This window comes from Bombyx mandarina, chromosome 15, assembly GCF_030267445.1.
Source record: "Bombyx mandarina strain Sakado chromosome 15, ASM3026744v2".
Lineage (NCBI taxonomy): Eukaryota > Metazoa > Arthropoda > Insecta > Lepidoptera > Bombycidae > Bombyx > Bombyx mandarina.
The window spans coordinates 15,477,356-15,499,614 of NC_143221.1; the positions used below are offsets into that span (position 1 = coordinate 15,477,356).

General features: G+C 38.7%; 1 protein-coding gene and 1 long non-coding RNA gene across 4 annotated transcripts in view; one reads left to right on the forward strand and one right to left on the reverse strand.

The window, feature by feature from the left end:
- The window catches only part of gzl (godzilla E3 ubiquitin protein ligase), a 42,764-nt gene extending 26,438 nt beyond the window's left edge, over positions 1-16,326 (reverse strand). Inside the window, exons 1-2 of one of the 3 annotated variants that reach the window (XM_028186127.2) lie at positions 15,878-16,326; positions 11,023-11,201 (exon numbers count right to left, since the gene is read on the reverse strand). In XM_028186127.2, the coding sequence (XP_028041928.2) occupies positions 11,023-11,112 (90 nt within the window). In that variant the 5' untranslated portion in view covers positions 11,113-11,201; positions 15,878-16,326. Of the gene's footprint in view, positions 1-11,022; positions 11,202-15,503; positions 15,607-15,877 lie in introns of those variants that run through there. The other 2 variants (XM_089732786.1, XM_089732785.1) reach the window with 2 other exon arrangements.
- Positions 16,327-17,626: 1,300 nt separating this feature from the next.
- LOC149501544 (uncharacterized) lies at positions 17,627-20,567 on the forward strand. The gene is made up of 2 exons (XR_016324303.1): positions 17,627-19,047; positions 19,464-20,567. It is a non-coding gene; the product is annotated as an uncharacterized LOC149501544 (long non-coding RNA).
- The last annotated feature ends 1,692 nt before the right edge of the window (positions 20,568-22,259 follow it).

A 22,259-nucleotide genomic window follows, 5' to 3' on the forward strand; every position in this document is an offset into this window, starting at 1 on the left:
TAACGTAACGTAAAGCACTAAAATCTACTAACAAAAATCATTAAAAGAAATAAATAACTGTGCCATTTAGTTATGACACGAAATCATGTCGGCAACGGCGGCAATTCAAAATATTTTCAACTGGCAATCTTAAATATAACATGAAAAAGTCGATTTGGTACTTTGAGTTTTTCTATGGTGTAGTTACATTAATAATTTTACTGGTGGTAGAATCTCTTGTGAGTCCGCGCCTCCCGCCCGCCTATTTCTGCCGTAAAGCAGTAATGCGTTTCGGTTTGAAGGGCGGGGCAGCCGTTGTAACTATACTGAGACCTTAGAACTTATATCTCAAGGTGGGTGGCGCATTTACGTCGTAGATGTCTATGGACTCCAGTAACCACTTAACATCAGGTGGGCTGTGAGCTCGTCCACCCATCTAAGCAATAAAAAATAAAAATATAAAAGGCATGAAATAAAATGAAATGAAATGTGATGAGATAATAAGGGAGCACGTAATTATTTATATTTTATATAAAAAAGTTATCATATAATTAATATAGTTTTTCATATAAAAAGTTTTCATTAAAATTAAAATAAGACTGACCTAAAGGTCTTAGTTACCAGGTCATAAAATCCCTTAAAAAATCATTTCGTGCGCAGCGCGTTGCGCATTACGTTGTTTTTAATTTTTGGCTTTCGTTCGTTTTCGTAAACAACCTAATGCGCGATTTCTCGTAACAGGTTACATTTTTATTTTCAAACCAACCTGTTGCTGCAACAGGTTTCGTAAAAAATTACTCATCTTTAGTAGGAAACAGCCTCAAAAATATCGTTTTTATTAAAATATCTCGAACAATAAACATAACCTAAAATGTAAACATTGTCTGATTTTACCAATTTGGCCATTGCTGGGAGACCTGAAAATTGGGCTCATGAAACCTTCTTAGGTATTGTAACTTATGCCCAAATTCTAGCACTGTAACGCCAGGCCCAAGTTTGTATGGATTTCGGGTTTGTCCTTTTCCTAACCGGAGTGAAGTAAGCGAACTGTCAAGTCAAGGTACGTCGCGACGTACCTTGAACGTTCCTCAAGGCTGGTTTTCTATCAATGTCCAAATAGTATGTGGACCGCAAATGAAAATATATGATATTATTATTGTTGTGCAATGGCCTGGATCTGTGCATGATTCGCGCATATTTTGATAATTTAATTTTGATAATTTTTATTAATAAAGTAAATAGTTCGAGGTTAGACTCGTGGTTAGACATTTGAAACTCCTTATTTCATTTACCTACATAAGAGTCATATTTTGCTTACTACCTAATAAATAAAGTCAATGCGATTATAAGTTTTATTTATATAATAATAAGCTGGTGATTGTGGAAAAGCACTTCAACAACACGATGCAATCAAAATCACCCAAAAGCGGCGAATAAAAATACAAAGCCGGATCCGAAATCTAAAATAATAATAGGTTAGAAAATAAATAATACACTTACAGATTTATCGCACGCACACATATTTACGAATAACTCAGCAACCAAAACATCAAACAAGTTCATCTAGTGTCAAACAGACAGCGGCAGCTTGACTTTAACATTAAACAATGACCATAGACTACAGAACTCTATGGGTTTGATGCTAGCTTGATCAAATTTTCCTCAAACTGATGTTGTTGTGGTGACGCAATAACACCTCTCTACCTCACTCGAGGACAGTTGAGGAATATTGTAATGGTCGACTAAAAATACCAAACTCGAGTAAGTTTGGGAGGAATGCTCGCGCATCATCGGATGAGTTAAGAGTGGAGGACTCTTTTACAAAACGTCTTAAGATACGGGCATAAGTACCAAGTCTCATATTATCGAGGCATTAGTCGGTCAAGGGGGTGGGCGTTTTCAATCTCTAACAAAAGGCATTGTAGGCAGAACAGATTCCCAAAAGACATTATCTCTTCAAAGATATTTAATTAGGCAGAGCATAGCTGCTGTAGACTAAATTATATTTAAAACAATCTTGTCAAATACAATCCTAAATAAAAAGAAATATCTATTCTTGTGGCACCATGCCAAGGGGAGATAAAAATCTCCAAACATATAAACGAAGAATTAAATGATTATTTAATTAAAAATATACAAATAGGATTAGTATAGTTAATACATAGATTGATGAATTATCAAAATAGCAAAAAATATCGGTCACCGAGTGATTATTCGTATACATACATATATAGTACATACCCGTTTCATAGCTGTTAATTGGGTTTGTCGACTGCAATTTTATTCTTACAAGTTTTATTGTGATAAGACGCGAAGTCTCGAGGTCTGATAACATTTCGATCAGCTGTGTAATCATTATTGATTAAACAATAATATACTTATTGACATTTTAATTTTATTAATGATGTTTCCGAGTGGCGAGCCAGTGGGAAGACAGCTATGGAAAATAAAGTCAATTTGTCATTTCTTCCCATAGGGCTTCCTCGGTCTGGTGGTTATAGACCCCGACTAATATAATAAAGGTTGCTTATCCAAACAAATGATGAGGCAACGCAAAACCACCGTCCTCACCACTCTTGCTTTAGGTTCTTCAAGCACCGGTTACCGTCGAAGTCGTCATCTTCGAAGAGTTCGAGGAGCAAACTAACCCTAAATAGACACAGCCCACTGCGTTTCTCGCCGGATCTTCTTAGTGGATCGCGATTCCGATCCGGTGGTAGAGCACTGTACATGCTAGGGCTAATGTTAGCAAATTCTCTCAGGATGAGCCCGTGAGCTCACCTACCCGGCCGGACGTAGCTGGTATACCCCCCAGGCTACCCTAACAGAGAATAGGAAGGGGGGAAAAAACGGAGACCCAGTTTGTTTCGCAATCGACATCTGCCACTTTGAAACTTATTTAAGGTTCAAATGGTTGGATAAGTTAAATTCGATAGGTAAGCTGTTTCTTGTGTGTGTTTCCGGAATCCAAAACCCATGAGAAATCTGTAGATTGGAATCGTGGAATTTTAGTTTAAAAAAAAGGATCCAATACGAGGTGACTAAAATAAATTATATTTCGTTAAAAAAACATACGAATTTGCGTCATCACTGGTGATTGATTTTACATTTCGTTATTTAGTATAGGAGAGGGTAGTTAGCCTGTAAAGGATACGTATCATCATTTTTTTGAGTTTCGTCGCGAATCAGTCATGCTTCCTGATGTGTTGGGGGTTGTTTTTTATATAACGTATTTGTGTCAAGTAGCCACAGACCTTCGGCTGTTAAGAACTTATTGTAGTCCACAGACATCACGAAGAGAATGCCTCTATACACCTTTAGCTCTAAGTTTCAGTATTATATCTTTCAAGTTGTTTGTTTGCAAAAAATATTAAATATACAAACACAGCACGTCTCCGATTTTATTATACTTATCGATAATACATTATGTACACACATCCATAGATAAATATTTAAACGATAAATAATTTTGTAATTTGTACCTATACATACACATTATAGGTTATTTTAGCATTTCCTGATTTATTAATTAAATCATTAATAATTAATCGAATTAAATTATAAAGAACATTGCTATTAATAATTATTTACGAACAAAAAAACGAGTTTCGTTTTAACATTAAGATTTTGAATTTTCATCTCTTTTCATTGACGTACCTACTTAAGTGAACGAGGTAGCGGTACACGCAGTGTTAAGCGGCTACGTAACGAACCTTAAAGATTTGCGTCACGCGATCATATTATCGATTGACATATTTATTGTCAATGCGACACGCCGATAGTAGCGGAGCGCGTAGACTCCCCTGAGTTTCTTGCCGGATCTTCTCAGTGGGTCACGTTTCCGTTCCGGTGGTAGATTCAGCGAAGGTCTGCTCTTACTAGGGCTAGTGTTAGCAACTTCACCAGGTGAGAGCCCCGTGAGCTCACCTACTCGCTCGGTGAGTCTAACATGACCCCTCGAGGTCACTACAATGAGGAGTGACTGTTGACGGCGTCAGATGACGGCTGATAGAAGAGAATGGAATAGAAAAATTCGGTGTACTGACCCCATCTAATGTGATAAGTTAGAGACAAGGAAGAAAAATAATTATATTATATCTCTGGTTTCTACAGTACAGAGAATTCGTGTTTGTATGGAAATGGTAGTGCAAGGTAGAGGGGGAAGAGGTCGACCGAAGAAGACATGGATGGAATGTGTCAATAACGATACGAGAGAGAGAGCGGAGTGAGTGCTGAGATGATGGCTGATAGAAGAGAATGGAAGAGACAAATTAGCTATGTCGACCCCACATAGTGGGATAAGGTGGAGAAAAAGAAGAGAATTCGAGTTTGGAGCCAGATGACCGTGTATGATTTCATCAGGACAAAAGCCTTCTCAGAGGTACGCCACGATTATCGCTCTTATGCGACCTTCGAATAAAGTGCATTGAGAGCGACAACGTATTAGTACCGTTTGAAATTTACATACACAACAGACACTCATCAAAGACTCGTTTCTTCTTTAAATAATTGAGCTCAAAATTATAACCTAAATGTAACTCAATATAAAATAGCCACGTGGTTCCGTATAAAAATAACTTTAGCAAAAAGTCGAAAACCTTCTCATGTTGAAATTATAGTCTAGTCGACAAGTTGAAAATTGTACAAAATATAGATACTGCTCTTAAAATTATGTGCGATAGCTCATTGGATCCGGAGTGACGCCTAGAAAAATGTGCTAAAAGCGTGTATTAGCGCATAAAAATTTCAAAAGTTATAAACAATTAAAGATGAAAAAAAAAATGGCATTTCGTTTTTTGCCATTAAGAGAAAATTTTGTTAGTTAACAATTGTTTAAGTTGTTGAAAAATTAACTTTAAGTTAAATTTCCAACGGGAATAAATTATTTATAGTGTTCAGAACACACCATAATTTTTTCAAATATGTATTAAAAAAATAATTCAATACCTTAAATAAATTAATTAATGTGCCGTACTCGCTTTTGACGCCACGCGCGCAACCTAAAAATGTTGCCCGCAGACCTATTTTCAGCGTTAAATGAAAATTATAAATAATGGAAATAGAGTTCCGGGAGTTTGTAGTTTTTTATTGTAAATTTCCTCCTCTTTCAGAACTTTTTTTTAATTTCTTAAATATTAATAGTTTATGAAATATTGGCAAAAAACGAAATGCCATTTTTTTTTCATCTTTAATTATTTATAACTTTTGCAATTTTTTATGCGCTAATACACGCTTTTAGCACATTTTTCAAGGCGTCACTCCGGATTCAATGAGCTATCGCACATACTTTTAAGAGCAGTATCTCTATTTTGTACCAGTTTCAACTTGTCGACTAGACTATTAATTATGACACAAAATTTGACATTATGAAGTATTTTTAATTTTTTTTTATTAAACTATGTACATATTTGTATACATTGGCATGGCCATGGCGCAGGGCGTCATTACGCCAATATCTCAATCTCCAATAGTCTTCTTCTAATCATAATGAAGAGAAATGAATGGTAGGTATTTTGGATTAAAAATTAAATTGAACACACAAACTCATACATATACACAAGAACACATACTTACATACTATAAATATATTCTACATCATTATTGTATACAATTTTTTTTATTGTTATTATACCATTTTTTTTACATAAAAGTGAACGAATTTGATTAAAACTTTGTATTCGAATTCGATTTTATTAATATCACCTCAATATAATATCGGCCTGTCTTTCTGTACGTCCGTCGGCGCGTAAATAAATAAAATGAAAAATAAAAGAAAAACAAAGTTTAAAATCCTTTTAGTAATGATAATAACGTCAGAAAAGTAGGTAGGTAGTTCATAAACTGACAGCGGGTTGCAAACAGTGAGGTGTTAAAAACAAAAACTATATCTATATCTTTATCGTTCTTTTGGGGTCACACACAGATGTTATTTATATAAGCATGTCTCAAAATTTTATTAAATACACGATTAAATGGGCAAATATTATTTTTTATAAACTTTCTTATATCTTATTTATTACTTACAGTAGTTTTCAACCTGCACACTTAAGCCGTTAGTGCAAGGAAAATAAAAATAAAAATCCACCTGTTTGTAGTGAAAAACGTTCATTTATACTATTATATAAATCTATAGTGGTTTTTATGGATGTTCCGTTATAACTGTTGAACTATGCATCCGATTGACTTGATACTTGGTATCCAACTAGAAAATACATGTACCTAATGGATAGGCTAATGTTTATATCAGTGTTGGCCCCCCGTAATAATAATGACAATAAATAATAATGTTAATTTTAAATGCACAGCGAAGCGGGCGAGTACGGCTAGTTCGTTTATAAATTCTTGTAAGTACTTACTTTAGTCATAAATCATAATACAACTATAATAATGACACGAAAACTATTTAAAGACTATTAAAGAAAACCAATAGTAGGCATTTCTTAGCATGTACACTAATAAACTTCCTCATGATTTTTACATGGACCACGGATCCGAATGTAAAATTATGACATAATTTTTAATATAAATTTAAAATATATAAATATTATACTTTTCTGTTGGGGCCCACATGCGTCCCAAGAATACCATAAGTAGGGAACCACGATAGCACGTTATTGTAACGAGAACGCGTGGTTATCATAGAGCAGATTGGTCAAGCGATGGGTTTGTCGCCTGGATCACGATTTCAACACGGTCCTATGAATCTCGAACTTCTGCTAATCATCACAGGCTAGGTCCGGGACGCGGCCTGCCCTGAATGTACTGAAAATCAATGGGGACTTGATTTCCGCCTGCAGTTTTCAGTTAGGCCTCTATGAGGCCGCGGCGCGCTACCAGCACTCTAGCGCGCTGCCAAGGAGATTCGAAAGAGCGACCGGTTGGCGGTGTATCGCGTCCCGACCCGGAAGGCTGGTTCTGGTCCAGCGGGGTATTCCGGGACACCAGCGGCACCGTCTGGGCGGCCTGACGGGTTGCCGTACCGAGACGGCCGAGGTTTCAGAGCCTTCGAATCGCCTCGAAGGCTTCGTCGGCTGGGCGTCTTTGGGGTGCCGCGCTGTCTGGTTGCAGTGTTGACCGCGGTAAACCTAACCTCCTAACTCGTCCGGGTTCTGACCTCGGAGGGGATTGGACGCTTGGGCGGAGAGTGCAGGGGAGTCGTTTAGTGGGTGGGCCCTAAAATTCCTTGGGCCCGCGGTCTGCTCCCAACACTATGCAGATCGTTGAGTCCCACATACCCGCGCGCCCCCTAGGCGCGGGGACATCGTAGGAGGTTCGGCCACCGGCCCGAAAAAACAAAAAAAAAAGACCTTTGGGAATTCTATAAAGTGCAATCAACTAGCCGCGTAACAAGCTAGCGCTATCATCATCAGCCTTTAAATTTAAGATAGATACTGAAGGAAATTTCTTAACATGGACAAGGAAGGTCTATCTGCTGTTTAGTACGTGGTCGAAGTAGAACGCTAGAAAAATTGAATTTAATTTTTTTTAGAAATTAACGCCATTTAGCGTATACGTAGCGCAGTGTGGGGAAATAAAATAATTATGAAACACTGCTTAGTTCTCTCACTCGACACTGCATGGCGTGACTGTGCGATCTTGTCTGTGGTTCGAAGGTGAGATTAGCACAGCACTATCAAACAGAATCTTCGAGAACCGTCAGACTATTCATATAAAAGGACAAGTCACTTTGTCAGTCCTTTTTCGATCAACATCTCTCGAGCTGCAGTGAAAGTTTTCTTACGTATTTACCAGTCAATTAAATAGTTCCTTGGTGTCTTGTATTGGTCCTAATAACTGGTACATTATCTGTACAATCAGTTAGGGTGCGGAGTGTGACCTTTAGTTCACCTTCGAGATCCCGCAGTACCTTTCTGCGTGGACGCTGCCGGAAGCGAGGTGCTCTGGCTAGGCGATCCAAGAAAGAGTACTTGACTACGGTAGACCAAGAACACACCTGCATACACAACCTAGCTCGGATCCAGCAACCCCAGTTGCGTGGAAGCAATCCGGTGAGCTTTCATCGTCCGTTGGTTAACTAAATTGGTGAAACCGTCATTGTTTCTAGTATTTTAATTTTAATCTAATTTTCATTGATTACTTTCTCGTGTGCTCGGTATACCTACCGACACACATGTAACATAGTACCTTACCACTAAATTAATATTTGTGAACTATTATAACCATTGTATCTGTGTTATTTGTATTGAATAAACACAAGTGTTATATTGTAATTGTTTTTAATTTATTGGTGTGAATCTCCCAGAGCGGTAAGTGGTGGCGCCCTGAGATCCTCCTCACAGAGTCTCCTGTTCACCGGTTGTCTACCGGTGGTGACGTGTCTAGAAGTGTTGCGGCTCGGCCCCGTGTCTCTCGACCCATATACCACCTTTTGGGGACTGACGCGACTGGGCCTCATGTAACATCAGCATACCAGGGACACCCTCAGACACAGACACGTTATAGAAGTACTTAAGTTTCGCCTAAATGGACGCCGTCCGACCACGACGGAGTAACACAAAGCCGCCGTCGCCCAAAACATGTTTTGTCGGATCGCCCGGATTCACTCTCGGTGCTTTTAGGCCTTTCAAGCACCGGTCACCGTCCTCATCGAACTGTCGATTAGGACGAAGAGTTCGTCGAGCGAACTGAGCCATAGATACAGCCCATTGAGTTTCTCGCCGGAGGGTCGCGATTCCGAGCCAGTGGTAGAGCACGTCTCATGCTAGGGTTAGTTTTGGACAAATCTTCCAGGTTGAGCCCGTGAGCTCACCTACCCGTTCTGGCGTGGCTGGAATAGCCTCTTAGGCTACCAGTTAATAGTGAACAGGTGAAAAATTGCCGGTTATCCGAGGATATAAAACCCAGTGACCGTAAACAACCTAACCGATCAAGTCAATGCAATTGATTTTTTTTTCCTACCTAAGCTGAGAGCCTTGAGAGGCTATATCAGCGTAACCTTAACTAGTAGGTGAGCTCACGGGGCTCAAACCTGACGACGTTGCTAACACGAACCTTAGCAAAAGACGTGCTTCGCAGAATCTACCTACGGATCGGAAACGCGACCCACTGAGAAGATCCGGCGAGAAACTCAGTGGGCTGCGTCCGAGGGTTAATTTACACGTCGAGCCAATCGTCGCAAGCGACGGGTTCGACTAGAACGATGACCGGTGCTTGAGATACCTATAAGCACCGTTAGTGGATCGGGAGGATCCGAAATGACGTGTTTGGGGCGACGTCGACTTCTTTCCATTCTGTCCGCAGGATCGGGAATGATGCAATTGAGAGGCATGTTAATCCCCATTGAGTCTTAGCGTCAGAAGTAAAAAGGTATTTTCTTTTTACAATTCCAACCTATCGGAAGTAATTGCGTGTCATATTTTATTAATACAAGTGCATGTTTAAACAGATACTGTACGCACCTGCGCAAACCAAATTTCTTTAAATAGGTAAAAATATGATTATAATTAGTGGTAATGAGTTATTGAAGTTCAAAGTGCGCTCGCTGTCTTGTGAAGATAAGTATCTTGAGACGTTAGTTCTGAGTTTCAAGTGTATCATGATACAATTTATGGTTTTAAAAGCAAATTTTATCCACTATTTATTTAAATCAGTTCTCTCTCGATATTGTAATTCGACCGAAATCATTCAATCTAATAAGCATTACGCAAAATGTCAATTACATGTCAAAATCTTCATCCTGACATTTTAATTTTGAATGCATATTTTTGTTCCATTTTCCAACAGGAAAAGCGAAGATATCATGCGATTGAGCCTAATCTTTTATATACATATTCTGTTATATAAAAAATATATATGGACGAAATGAGGTGGAGTTGGTTTATTTGAGACTGAAATCAATTAGGATGAAATTAATTAAAATAAGATGAGAACGGCTGAAATAACGTCTCAGTAAAGTGGTGATTATATACAAAGATTTTATGGAAGATCTCGAGAAGCCACGTCCAGCGACCGTTTCATTTTCCTACATTTATGCACTTCCACAGATGCTAAACAGTAAACAAACCAAAATTATGAAATGTTTAAGCCCACAGAAACACTAAATTAGGACAGTAAAACAATTCCCACAATCTAGCGCTTTCCTGCCAAAAACTTCATTTATGACTGAATTAAAACCTTTTAAGTTAGCTGTTTGACATGTACCTACCATCGTACCATCCGGCTTTGGAATAGGCTCCCTTCCACGGTGTTTCCAGAGCGCTATGACATGTCCTTCTTCAAACGAGGCTTAACGGTAGGCAGCGGCTTGGCTGTGCCCCTGGCATTGCTGAAGTACATGGGCGACGGTAACCACTCACCATCAGGTGGACCGTATGCTCGTCTGCATACAAGGGCATTAAAAAAAAACTCAAGCGAGGTCTATAACACTGATCTAGGATTTTTTCGATCATTTGTGAGACGCGCAAAAAACGGACGGCCACAAACTAGGACGCCCTGTCCATCACTAATGATGATGTTGAGCCGACTACCTCTTCTCCGATATACATATTCACATATGTACCTTCCAAATTTGTTTTCGTCATTAGGCTTCGGATTTTTTTTCTTTTTCTTTTATTTTTTTATTGCTTAGTTGGATGGACGAGCTCACAGCCCACCTGATGTTAAGTGGTTACTAGAACCCAAAGACATCTACAACGCAAATGCGCCACCCACCTCGAGACATAAGTTCTACGGTCTCAAGTATAGTTACAACGGCTGCCCCGCCCTTCGAACCGAAACGCATTACCGCTTCACGGCGGAAATAGGCGGGGTGGTGGTACTACTCGTGCGGACTCCCAAGAGGTCCTACCACCAGTGATTACGCAAATTATAATTTTGCAGGTTTGATTTTTATTACACGATGTTATTCCTTCACCGTGGAAGTCAATCGTGAGCATTTGTTGAGTACGTATTTCATTAGAAAAATTGATACCCGCCTGCGGGATGCGAACACCGGTGCGTCGTTACATACGAATGCACTGGACGTTTTATCCTTTAGGCCACGACGACTTTAAGCCGGCAAAATGTGATTGAACAGCGACTCACCGCATGTGGTATCGTCTGCGTGTAAACAATGATGTTGCAGCAGACCGCCGTGAAGAGGCCGCATAGTACTATTATGACTCTGGACAGCATTTTAGTTCAGTTCATGTTATTCTTGCACCCCGAATTCGTCGATCATACTCTTATTGAAGTCTTCGGACGACGAGAGGACATTGTTCTAGCTGTAAACAAAAATAGTGGATTTTTCTCTCTTTATTTAATACTAGCGGCCCGCTCCGGCTCCGTGCGGGTCTTTAACAAAAATTTCAACGATATTCGACGTAGTTTTATTTTTAAAAATAAAAGTACACTTATTGCGGCATAACTATAATAGTTAGACATATACTGTCGTGACACTTTTTGTAAACAATGTATTCTACAAAGTCGTAGTACATTATTTTATTCTATCATCAATAGTTTTTGCAGGGCACGCGATTTAAAGAATATTTTAGGTAATTTTTTTACACCTTGGTTTACATTATTGGAGTTTTAGTAAGGATCCCAAATTTTTTTCAAAAAAGATTGTAGCCTATGTCACTCGAGAATAGTGTAGTTTCCAAACAGTGAAAGAATTTTATAAATCGGTTCAGTAGTTTCGGAGCCTATTCAATACAAACAAACAAACAAATCTTTCCTCTTTATAATATTAGTATAGAAGCATAGACAAGAGTGTCCAGTCTAGTATTGGATGTTACCTGCCGACCAGCATGTCATACGTTCAGATTTGAAAGCTCTTATACTCGTCTAATACAATATTCGAGCCTTTGATCTCAAGTCATAAGATTAGTGAGGTAATATTGTTAATGGATTCTGATATTCACCAACACTGGCTCGTTCAACCATCAATATATATATAACAGTATATAAAAACTGTAGGTTTTAAAGTAGGTATGCTAAGTATCCGAAAATTTAGTTGCACTCAAACTAAAATTGAATTTTGACGATCAATTTTATCGTGTATTCCACACGAATGAAATACAAACAGTACGTGAACTGTGTCACCGGTATGAGTAACAAAGCAGATGTAGATTCGGTTTTTTTTACCTACCTATTCGCTGGTGGCTTAATCACACGTCATTTCGGATCCTCCCGATCCACTAACGGTGCTTTCAGGCACCTCAAACACCGGTCATCGTTCTCGTCGAACCCGTCGCTTGCGACGAAGGGCTCGGCGAGTAAAATAACCCACAGACACAGCCCACTGAGTTTCTCGGCGGATCTTCTCAGTGGGTCGCGTTTCCGATCCGGTGGTAGATTCTGCGAAGCACTGCTCTTGATAGGGTTACTGTTAGCAACGTCGTCAGGTTTGAGCCCGGTGAGCTCACCTACTTGTTGGATTACGCTACCCTAGTAAGAGCCGTGCTTCGCAGAATCTAGCACCGGGTCGGAATCGCGACCCAGTGACAAGATCCGCCGAGAAACTCAGTGGGAAAAACGAGTCTGTATCACGTTAGGTGCTCACAAGACGAGGACTTTCTTATTAATACATTCAACTTACGTAGCAAGGATTTAGGTACGACTACTTTTAGAAACGCTACTAAATTTATCGATTGATATAAACATCGATTCGTCCAGTATAAACGTCTCTTTAACACTGGCGAGCTATAAAACATATTTCACGAGGTTCCTTGTGGCGCTGCGTTTTGAAACGAGTCTTATATAATAACATCGATCTTAATGCACTTACTAAAAGTTGAAAATCGTTAAGTGTTCAAATTCACGACGTATTTAAATTTGTATTTTTTTGTAGTTTTCTTTTGAATCTCGAATTGATTTTATTGCGAAATTCTGTTCATTTCATATTAATATTCATTTTATTCTTGACCTACACTATTTTATTTTTAGTTTAACTAATTTCACAGAGATCTACAGACAATCTAAAATACCTACGCTTTAATCGTTTTTGCAATCTGATGCACTAGAAAGACTTAATTCAAACGAAAAAGTGCCCGCGACTTCGCTAAAAAGAAGTTATAATAATATTGACTCATGACGACGATGAATACGTTTGTTTCTTTGTTCTTTGTCTCGGTGTTTATTGTCTATATATTGTTACTGGTGGTAGGACCTCTTGTGAGTCCGCGCGGGTAGGTACCACCACTCTGCTTATTTCTGCCGTGAAGCAGTAATGCGTTTCGGTTTGAAGGATGGGGCAGCCGTTATAACTATACTTGAGACCTTAGAACTTATATCTCAAGGTGGGTGGCGCATTTACGATGTAGATGTCTCTGGGGTCCAATAACCACAAAAACAAAAAAAAACGTATTTATTATTAAAAAAACATATACTTAAACAAAAACAGTTTTTTATTTTAATATTTTTAATGCATATTTAGGTGGACGAGCTCACAGCCCATCTTGTGTTAAGTGGTTACCGGAGCCCATAGACATCTACAACGTAAATGCCGCCACCCACCTTGAAATATGAGTTCTAAGGTCTCAGTATAGTTACAACGGCTGCCCCATCCTTTAAACCGAAACGCAAAATATCTATGACAGCCTCTGGTACCGTCTGGTGACACGGGGAATATAACACACACAGCTAAATTGGGGTCGGATGAGCGTGCGTGATTAAGTCGTCGTGGCCTAAAGGATAAGACGTCCGGTGCATTCGTATGTAGCGATGCACCGGTGTTCGAATCCCGCAGGCGGGTACCAATTTTTCATGAAATACGTACTCAACAAATGTTCACGATTGACTTCCACGATGAAGGAATAACACCGTGCAATAAAAATCAAACCCGCAAAATTATAATTTGCGTAATTACTGGTGGTAGGACCTCTTGTGAGTCCGCACGGGTAGGCACCACCGCCCCGCCTATTTCTGCCGTGAAGCAGTAATGCGTTTCGGTTTGAAGGGTGGGGCAGCCGTTGTGACTATACTGAGACCATAGAACTATATCTCAAGGTGTGTGGCGCATTTACGTTGTAGATGTCTATGGGCTCCAGTAACCACTTAACACCAGGTGGGCTGTGAGCTCGTCCACACATCTAAGCAATAAAAAAAAAAAAAAATTTGTTCCTAGTTATTTATTTATTGTTTAACACAAAATTAAAAGCAGCGTTTTGCTGTTCAAATTGGGTACAATTAAAATCAGCTGATTCGCGAGTCTGTGCCCTCGTGTGATGTTGGAGAGCTCTCTTCATTTTAAGTTACGGCTTCATCGAATATGAAATTGTTTTGAGTACATGTAAAATAATTTTTATGTATAGTACAAGATTGCTTTACATTTATAAGGTGATGCTTTAGCAGCCGTAAGTGGAATTTTTTTTAACTAAGAACTCAAGGCCCAGCTTGAGACAAGAGTTCTAAATCTCAGTTTAGAGTACAATGGCTGCCCTTCAAACTGAAATGCAATACTGCTTCATGGCAGAAATAGGCAAGGTGGTGGTACCTACCCGTGTGGACTCACAAGATGTCCTAACACCAAAATGAAGACTACAGATTCATGTTTAAATGGCACCAGGCAATTTTAGTTCAGATTATTATATTTCTGAAAAACTTGAAGAGTTTGTGGTTTAAAAAAAAATTTAAGACCAAAAACACATTTGAATGTAAAATTATAAATCTATCAAAACCCAGTATAAAAATAATATTAGGTTTATTACTGTAACATCAATTTGTAAAATAATATTTGTTTTTATATTGTGTCCATTAAATTGTTTTTTACCGGTGGTACACCAGTGGTGTTTCCAGTATGACAGAATTGGTAACATTTAAAGTAACAATAAGAAGCTTGGATATTAAGTTCATATAGTCTGTTTCATTCATCCATTTCTATATCACCATGTTTCACAGACAATTTTTCTTTTGTTTCAAGTTCGGTTGGTATATTGTTAAAGAAAAAATATTTAGAAAGAGGCAATACCACAAACTCCAAGTAATAACTCAGTAGTGTCAACTAAGGACCTAGCAAAAGGTTAGTTCCCAGAGCTCAAAAAAATGAATGCCATAATTGATCTTTAATTCTTTTTAAGATACTTCATGTTGAATTTTTACTCTTTGAAACTCAACCTCCGTATTACCAAGGATTTCTTACTCAAGAGGCCTAATCCATGAGTCAGTCGTGAACTCTTTAAAGGACATAATAAAACTATTATTGAATGAATGCAAATACAATCAACACTTATTACAAAGTAATTATCATAATAAAAGTATATAGTATGTGATTTTTTAAACTAGTCGTAATTTTGCCACAGACTTAGGTTTATCACAAATGAGAACAATAAATATATGGAATTTTAACACAAAGGAAATAGGTATATACTCTTTCATAATTAATTTTTTACATGAATATGTCAAAAATCACAGTTGATAGATTGTTTATTGGTATTTTTTGTACTAATTGCCAATTACTACATTATGTCCATGCTAAGTGATGTACCTGTTATGGATTTAGAAATTGCTGTCTTATATTCAATGAAACTAATTATAGACATCATTAAGAAACATGTGATCCTCAAACTGTTTTTAAGTTTACTCACTACAAATTATTGTTTTCCTTTTCAAGCAAACAGCCCATCTGATGCTTTGTGTTGTTTCAGAGCCACTGCCTAAATTTAAAACTTTTCACGCTTGATTATGGTATCAATCTACATCAATTGAGTTCAATTATACAGAATTCACAGTATGTAATGTAACATGATTACATTTCCATTGTCTATATACATGTCATTTTCATATTACACATTTAAAGACAGGTTAAACGGTTTCAGGAAAAAATCATATCTTTGGTTTGACGTAAAATTGTTTACTAAAGTAATAAGATTATGTTTTTCTTCAGCTCTGAATCAGAGATTTAATTAGTACGTAGTGATAATGTAAGCAACTATGGAAATAGAAATATAGATGTACTTACGCACAAAAGGAAGTGTGTTGATAAAATGTTTCGTAATCAAAAGCACACTGTTAGTATTCAATAAACTATCATTTCACAAATGTTCATTTTAAATTAACTTATTTAAATTAATTTGATTTGTATAAACAAGCCTCGTCCTCGAATCACGTGTGTAACGACAACAATAATATAGTCGTTCGCACAAAGCACAAGATGAAAATATTACATACAAACAGAAACTAAAAATACTTTATAATCCCGTCGCAAAATGTAAATTTAGAATTGCATTTGCGGAATATTACAAAAACTCGGTATTAAGAATTACAGCTTTATAACTAGCTTAACAACAAGAATAGGCTTATTGTTGATATGAAAGCCTAATTTCGATAATTAAACTACGACTGAAATGAATCACTTCACTCATTTACTCGCTTGGTGCAAAAATTTAACGAAATGTCACTTGTCAGCTGTCAAGTGTCACGTGCAATGTAATGTCAATATATTTTCGTCTAGAAACCGAAGTAAAAGCCTATTCAAATAATAGGTTGTTGCTGTTTTACAGTACTGGCCATTTGAAATATGATTTATGATTGACATTAAATTCTAAATTCAAAGAGTTTGATTTGAAAAATATTGAATTTTATTTTTTATTCGATCATTTCTTTATTGGTTAGTGTTTTGTTTTTACTGCATTTGTATCTTTTTTATCAAAATGGATTCGATAAACATATGTACGAGTGATTAGGAAATGTGAGCTCAACCGCAGTGGCAATCCCAGATAAACCATCTTGTTTGTTTTGATAACCATCCAAGTAATTAAAATAATGAATCCCTAAAAAGTGATGTACAGTGGTACACACGATCACATGGTCACTGTGTTAAACTGTCATAGTGCCGGTATAATTTCTTCACAGCTTCTTACCAAATTGCGCTAATATTACTGTGGATGCATACAGTGAGTAGCTGAACACAATGATGCAGAAACTCGCGAATTTCCGGCCATAGTTAATCGCTCGTCCTCGCTGCTCACATGAGAATCTTCGACCTCATACGGTACAACAGACGGTCTGTAAGCTACAAGACCAGATCTTACGCTAAAAGACCTCTACTTTTTCGAAAGTTTGGACAACGTCTTCTTCTTTTTCTTTCTTTCCTATCACCCTCTGCTGGGGCGTAGGGCTCGAATCAAATCCTTCCATTTACGACGTCTTGAAAGTGAATAAATTCAATACCCGAGAGACAGTTCAAAATTCCTTTGTAGAGTTTGTTGACTCCCGTATACCTGACTTTATTTTTGGTGCGGGGGTGACGGAAAACGCCTATCGAGTACTCTACGCGGAGCATTGTGGTGGAGTAGTGGCTTGCATTCGTTCAAAGTGGACGGAGCAGAGATGTGTAGTCTCTAATGCTTTTTTTTAATTTCATTTTTTATTTTATTTTTCTTACGTAGACTTAATATTTTGGTACAAATACAAAAGTTAAATTTATATTTCTTAAAGTAGAATTTATATATATTAGATATATTAGAACAAAATAGTAGTAAACATTTTCTAGAATTCGAAATGTTTTCTTTGAAAGATCCACAGATAATAATTTTTTTTTTAACATAGTAGGTATTTTGTTTTTCATAAATAGCTTTGATAGTTTGAATTTAGATTTGACTATGGTTTCGATTGAGCTCAGGAATGAATGAATGAATAAATGAATATAGACTTTATTGTATTGTGAAGAGGGGATAAATAAATATTTCCAAATAAAAAAAATATTATACATGACGGCGTTAACGATATTTATGTTATATAGCACGTGCAATAGGAGTGACTCACACAAGCCAGGTGCGCCGGCCGTGTCGTTCCACTCGTAAACAACAGCTGCAACAGAAGTGACTCATAAGCCAGCTGCGCCGGCTAGTATAAAAAGGCGGAACGTGCCTTGAAATGAACATTCGTTGGACTGCGTTTGCCTGGTGCACTTACTATATCCTTGTTACGTTGTGTGATTCAGTGACTGTTGTACGTACTGGTTAAAGTTGGACAAGTGTTAAAGTGAATTGTTAAGATAACATATTGTTGATTAAATCAGGAATCAAAAAGTGACTTCGTTTTACTTGGTGTTCAACAAGATAATATCTACCCTCAAGCTTACATCAGAAGTGAGATCAGGACTCTACTCTCACTGGCGTGACGTGTTTGAACATGTTCGAAGTACAGCAAAAAAAACATGATGCAGATCAGAATACTAGTAGTGGTACGCCACAAGAGCGTGAATGCAGCATACGTAAGTCGTGTAATAACGTCTCTGTTACCTCGATGGAAGATCTGAGCCACGAAGAAATCGTCACACCTTACGTTCTGGCTCATGTTGCCCAGTTTGACTGTCGACTTCATCACATGGCATTTACTAACGGAAATACAACACGTAACAAGCTATTGCAAGAAATTAAGGCAAGTGCAAATCTCAAGTGAGACTTCGATCGCAATAATGGATCTGTCATGACGAGTGGGTAGTTCCGACACGAATCGTTTTTAAGCCAATGACTACTGCTAGAGTTACATGGCACTAGTACAGTAAACCAGGACATGAGACTGTGAATTGTCGCTGAAATTTTAGAATCTACTCGATTCAATACCAATAACACTACACGTTCGATGACTTCGGGCTCCAGCAAGCAAGCAAACAAGAAAGCAAGCAAGTTTCCGTGGGGAAGAAAAATTGACACATCTGAAGTCGTCGTGACCTGTAAGATAAGACGTCCGGTGCGTTCGTGTCTGGCGATGCGGCGGTGTTCGGGTTCCGCTGGCGGATGCAGGTTTTTCCGGTGAAGTGCGTGCTTGTGCGTGCTTGACAAGTGTTCGCGGTTGGCTTCCTCAGTGTGGGAGTAACATCGTGTAAGAGAGGTGGAACCCGTAAAATTGTAGTTTGCGTGGTGGCTGGTAAGATTTGTTGCGGTAAGAAGTTTGCATGGTGGTAAAATGTCTTGTGAGTCTGCACAGGTAGCCGGAGGTGAGACTTCCGCGGACGCGGCCCACCCAGTCCGCGAGAACCGGGCAGATCGCCTCGACGGTACGGAGGCCGGCTGACGGGTCCGCCAAACGACGAGACCACGCCTCCAGCACGGACTGCCGATATTGGAGCCCCCGCGCTCCGGCTGCACTTGCGCTAGGGCGCGCCGCCTCGTAGGAGACTGTGAGGTATCATTGAATAACTGCGATCGCGCGCTGCCGGCGTCGCAGCGCGGCGACGTTCTCGTGGGTAAGGACGTGGCACCAGACGGGTGCTCCGTATAGTGCCATCGACTGCACGGGTACCATCACCCTGCCTATTTCTGCCGTGAAGCAGTGGTGTATTTCGGTTTGAAGGGTGGGGCAGCGGTTGTAACTATACTGAGACCTTAGAACTTCTATCTCAAGGTGTGTGGTGCGTTTGCGCTGTGGATGTCTATGGGTTCCAGTAACCACTTAACACAAGGTGGGCTATGAGCTCGTCCACACATTAATACGAAGAGCATAATCAAACGAAATTAGATACGAAGTTTAAAGGGCCGTTTAAAGTAGTTGAAGTATTGGATGGTGTCGATTTAATTTTGACTCTCACACATTCGCTTAAGGCTCGAGCTACTACTTGCCTCACAAAAATACAGCCTGCAAAACCTGAACAACCTCCTCATCCGTGGGCGCCCGGCTCTCGCCTGCAAGTCAGCTGTTACGTGTGCGGTGATGCGAGTCATGTTACTTCTGGGTGTTCCATGCGCTACAAGAAGAAAAACGACACTGCTCCAGGTGCTGTGGCAGGTGCAACCAGAGACGTCAACATGTGTTCCAGAGCTTCAGTGTGTTACAGATAAGTGGTTTTGGCTTCCCCTTTATGTTCCATTCAGGGTCAGAATGTAGTCTTATAAAACAAAGTCATAGTAATTTATTCAATGGTAAGCGGTTTCATGAACAAGTCACTCTTTGATCTGAAAGTAACTTAGACCAATCATGATGGCAAGAGCACTTAGGGGATATTCAACTCTCCCTTAATAGTGCACGTTGTCGAGTAACAGGGTTTACTCCAATAGAATAGACGTTTGCCATTCAGGGTAGTTCACTTGAAATATCTAAAGTTTCAACAGAGTGATAATCCCTCTAGATTAGATCTTGATTTAGCACGGTCGAAGACCGGCGAAAACATAAAAAAAGGGCACAAACAGAAGCTTGGTTTAGTCGAGGCAAAGCTAAAGTCAAACTCTTTTCCGCTGGGGATTTTGTTTTCGTAAGTTGACCGAAAATGTAAAGGTCCCTTCAACATTACTGCAGTTTTGGAAAACGATAGGTATAAATTGAGACATGTAAATAGTTCTAATAGAGTGTACAAATTTCCCCATGAAAACTTACGTGAAATACCTCGAGGCCCGTCAGGCCTACTAGAAATTTCTGAAAATTATAGTGACGATGACGTGACGGCGTACACAGATGGGTTAATTAATCTTGTTCATGAAACTGATCTTAATGATGACGACTCTATCACTGACAATAGAAGCGACATTTGTCCGCAAATAGCGATACAGCAAACATAGTCTGTGGGTAGTGATACAATGTCTGTAAGCTCAGGCACCTCAGGTGCAGGTGTTGGAAATGTAGAAAACGATGGTCGGTCTCGCACTATTTCTGAAGAAATTCCGTATAAATGTTCTGGTTTAAGAAATGTTTTAACAAACGCTACCGTACACGCAGATTAAAAAAAAAAAAAGAAAAAAAAAAAAAGAGAATTGTATGTGGCTAGAGAGATGTTAATCCGGACTAGCAAAAAAAAAAAAGAGAAAAAAAAAAAGAAAAAAAAAAAAAAGAATTGTAAGTCATTGAAGGGTGTATCCGGTCCAATGACTTGGCTAAAGGGATGTTAATCCGGACTAGCAAAAAAAAAAAAAAGAAAAAAAAAATGTAGGTCGTTGAAGGGTGTATCCGGTCCAACGACTTGGCTAAAGGGATGTTGATCCGGACTAGCAAAGAAAAAAAAAAAAGTGTGAAGTCATTGAAGGGTCTGTCCGGTCCAATGGCTTGGCTATAGGGATTTTCATCCAGATTAGCCACAACAATTAGCTACAGGGATTGCGATTCGGTCTAGCATTATCCGGTCCAGTTCGAAAAACTGAAGGGATAACAATTCCGGTCTAAGTTAAAAGGGACATACTTACATACCTGAAGAGTTTTAAATAAACTGGCCCAGGTATGTAAGCAGTCTGAAGGTTATTTATAGCCAGAATAGGATTTTCTGAAGAATTATGCGAACCGAACCGTACTAGATTGTTAATATCATAGACCACGTTTTAAGTTGCATCCGTTAATGTCAGGATGAACGAACACGTTTGTTGTTCACAGACATACCATAAGAATGCGCGCACGAGGACGAGCGCACGTCAGTATGGCCGTGACGGCGTTAACGATATTTATGTTATATAGCACGTGCAATAGGAGTGACTCACACAAGCCAGGTGCGCCGGCCGTGTCGTTCCACTCGTAAACAACAGCTGCAACAGAAGTGACTCATAAGCCAGCTGCGCCGGCTAGTATAAAAAGGCGGAACGTGCCTTGAAATGAACATTCGTTGGACTGCGTTTGCCTGGTGCACTTACTATATCCTTGTTACGTTGTGTGATTCAGTGACTGTTGTACGTACTGGTTAAAGTTGGACAAGTGTTAAAGTGAATTGTTAAGATAACATATTGTTGATTAAATCAGGAATCAAAAAGTGACTTCGTTTTACTTGGTGTTCAACAAGATAATATCTACCCTCAAGCTTACATACATATACAAGGCGAGGTTGACTAGTTAATGGGTTTTCCTTCAGAAAACTATCTCTGACTAAACCGGTAACATCAGTTAGGATAACAGGTTGTGAACGAGGGCTCAAATTGATATTTGTATTTTAATTAAAACTGCTTTTGCGGCTTAAGCTCGCGTTTTCTATTGTCATTCCGTTATTTCTTAAACTTAACTTAGATGAAACTTAGATAAAACTTTTTTATATTTTAATTATTTCTCAGATGGGTGAACGAGCTCACGGCCCACCTGCTATTAAGTGGTTACTAGAGCCCATGGACATCGACAACGTAATGCCGCTATCTACCTTTAGATATGAATCCTAAGTCTTAGTTTTACAGTACTTCGGATCCAAACCGAACTTTAGGCTACGATATTGACGAAAATTTATTTTTATTTTTGTCTTTGTGTTTAGAGTTATTTTTAGTCACATATATTTTTTATTTGTAATAATTTATAAAATTTAAATGGTAATTTTAATGAGATTTCAATCGTTCTATGATTTTTTTAAATTTTTTTTTGTTGCATAGATGGATGGACGATCTCCCAGCCCACCTCGTGTTAGGTGGTTACCGGAGCCCATAGACATTCACAACGCAGAT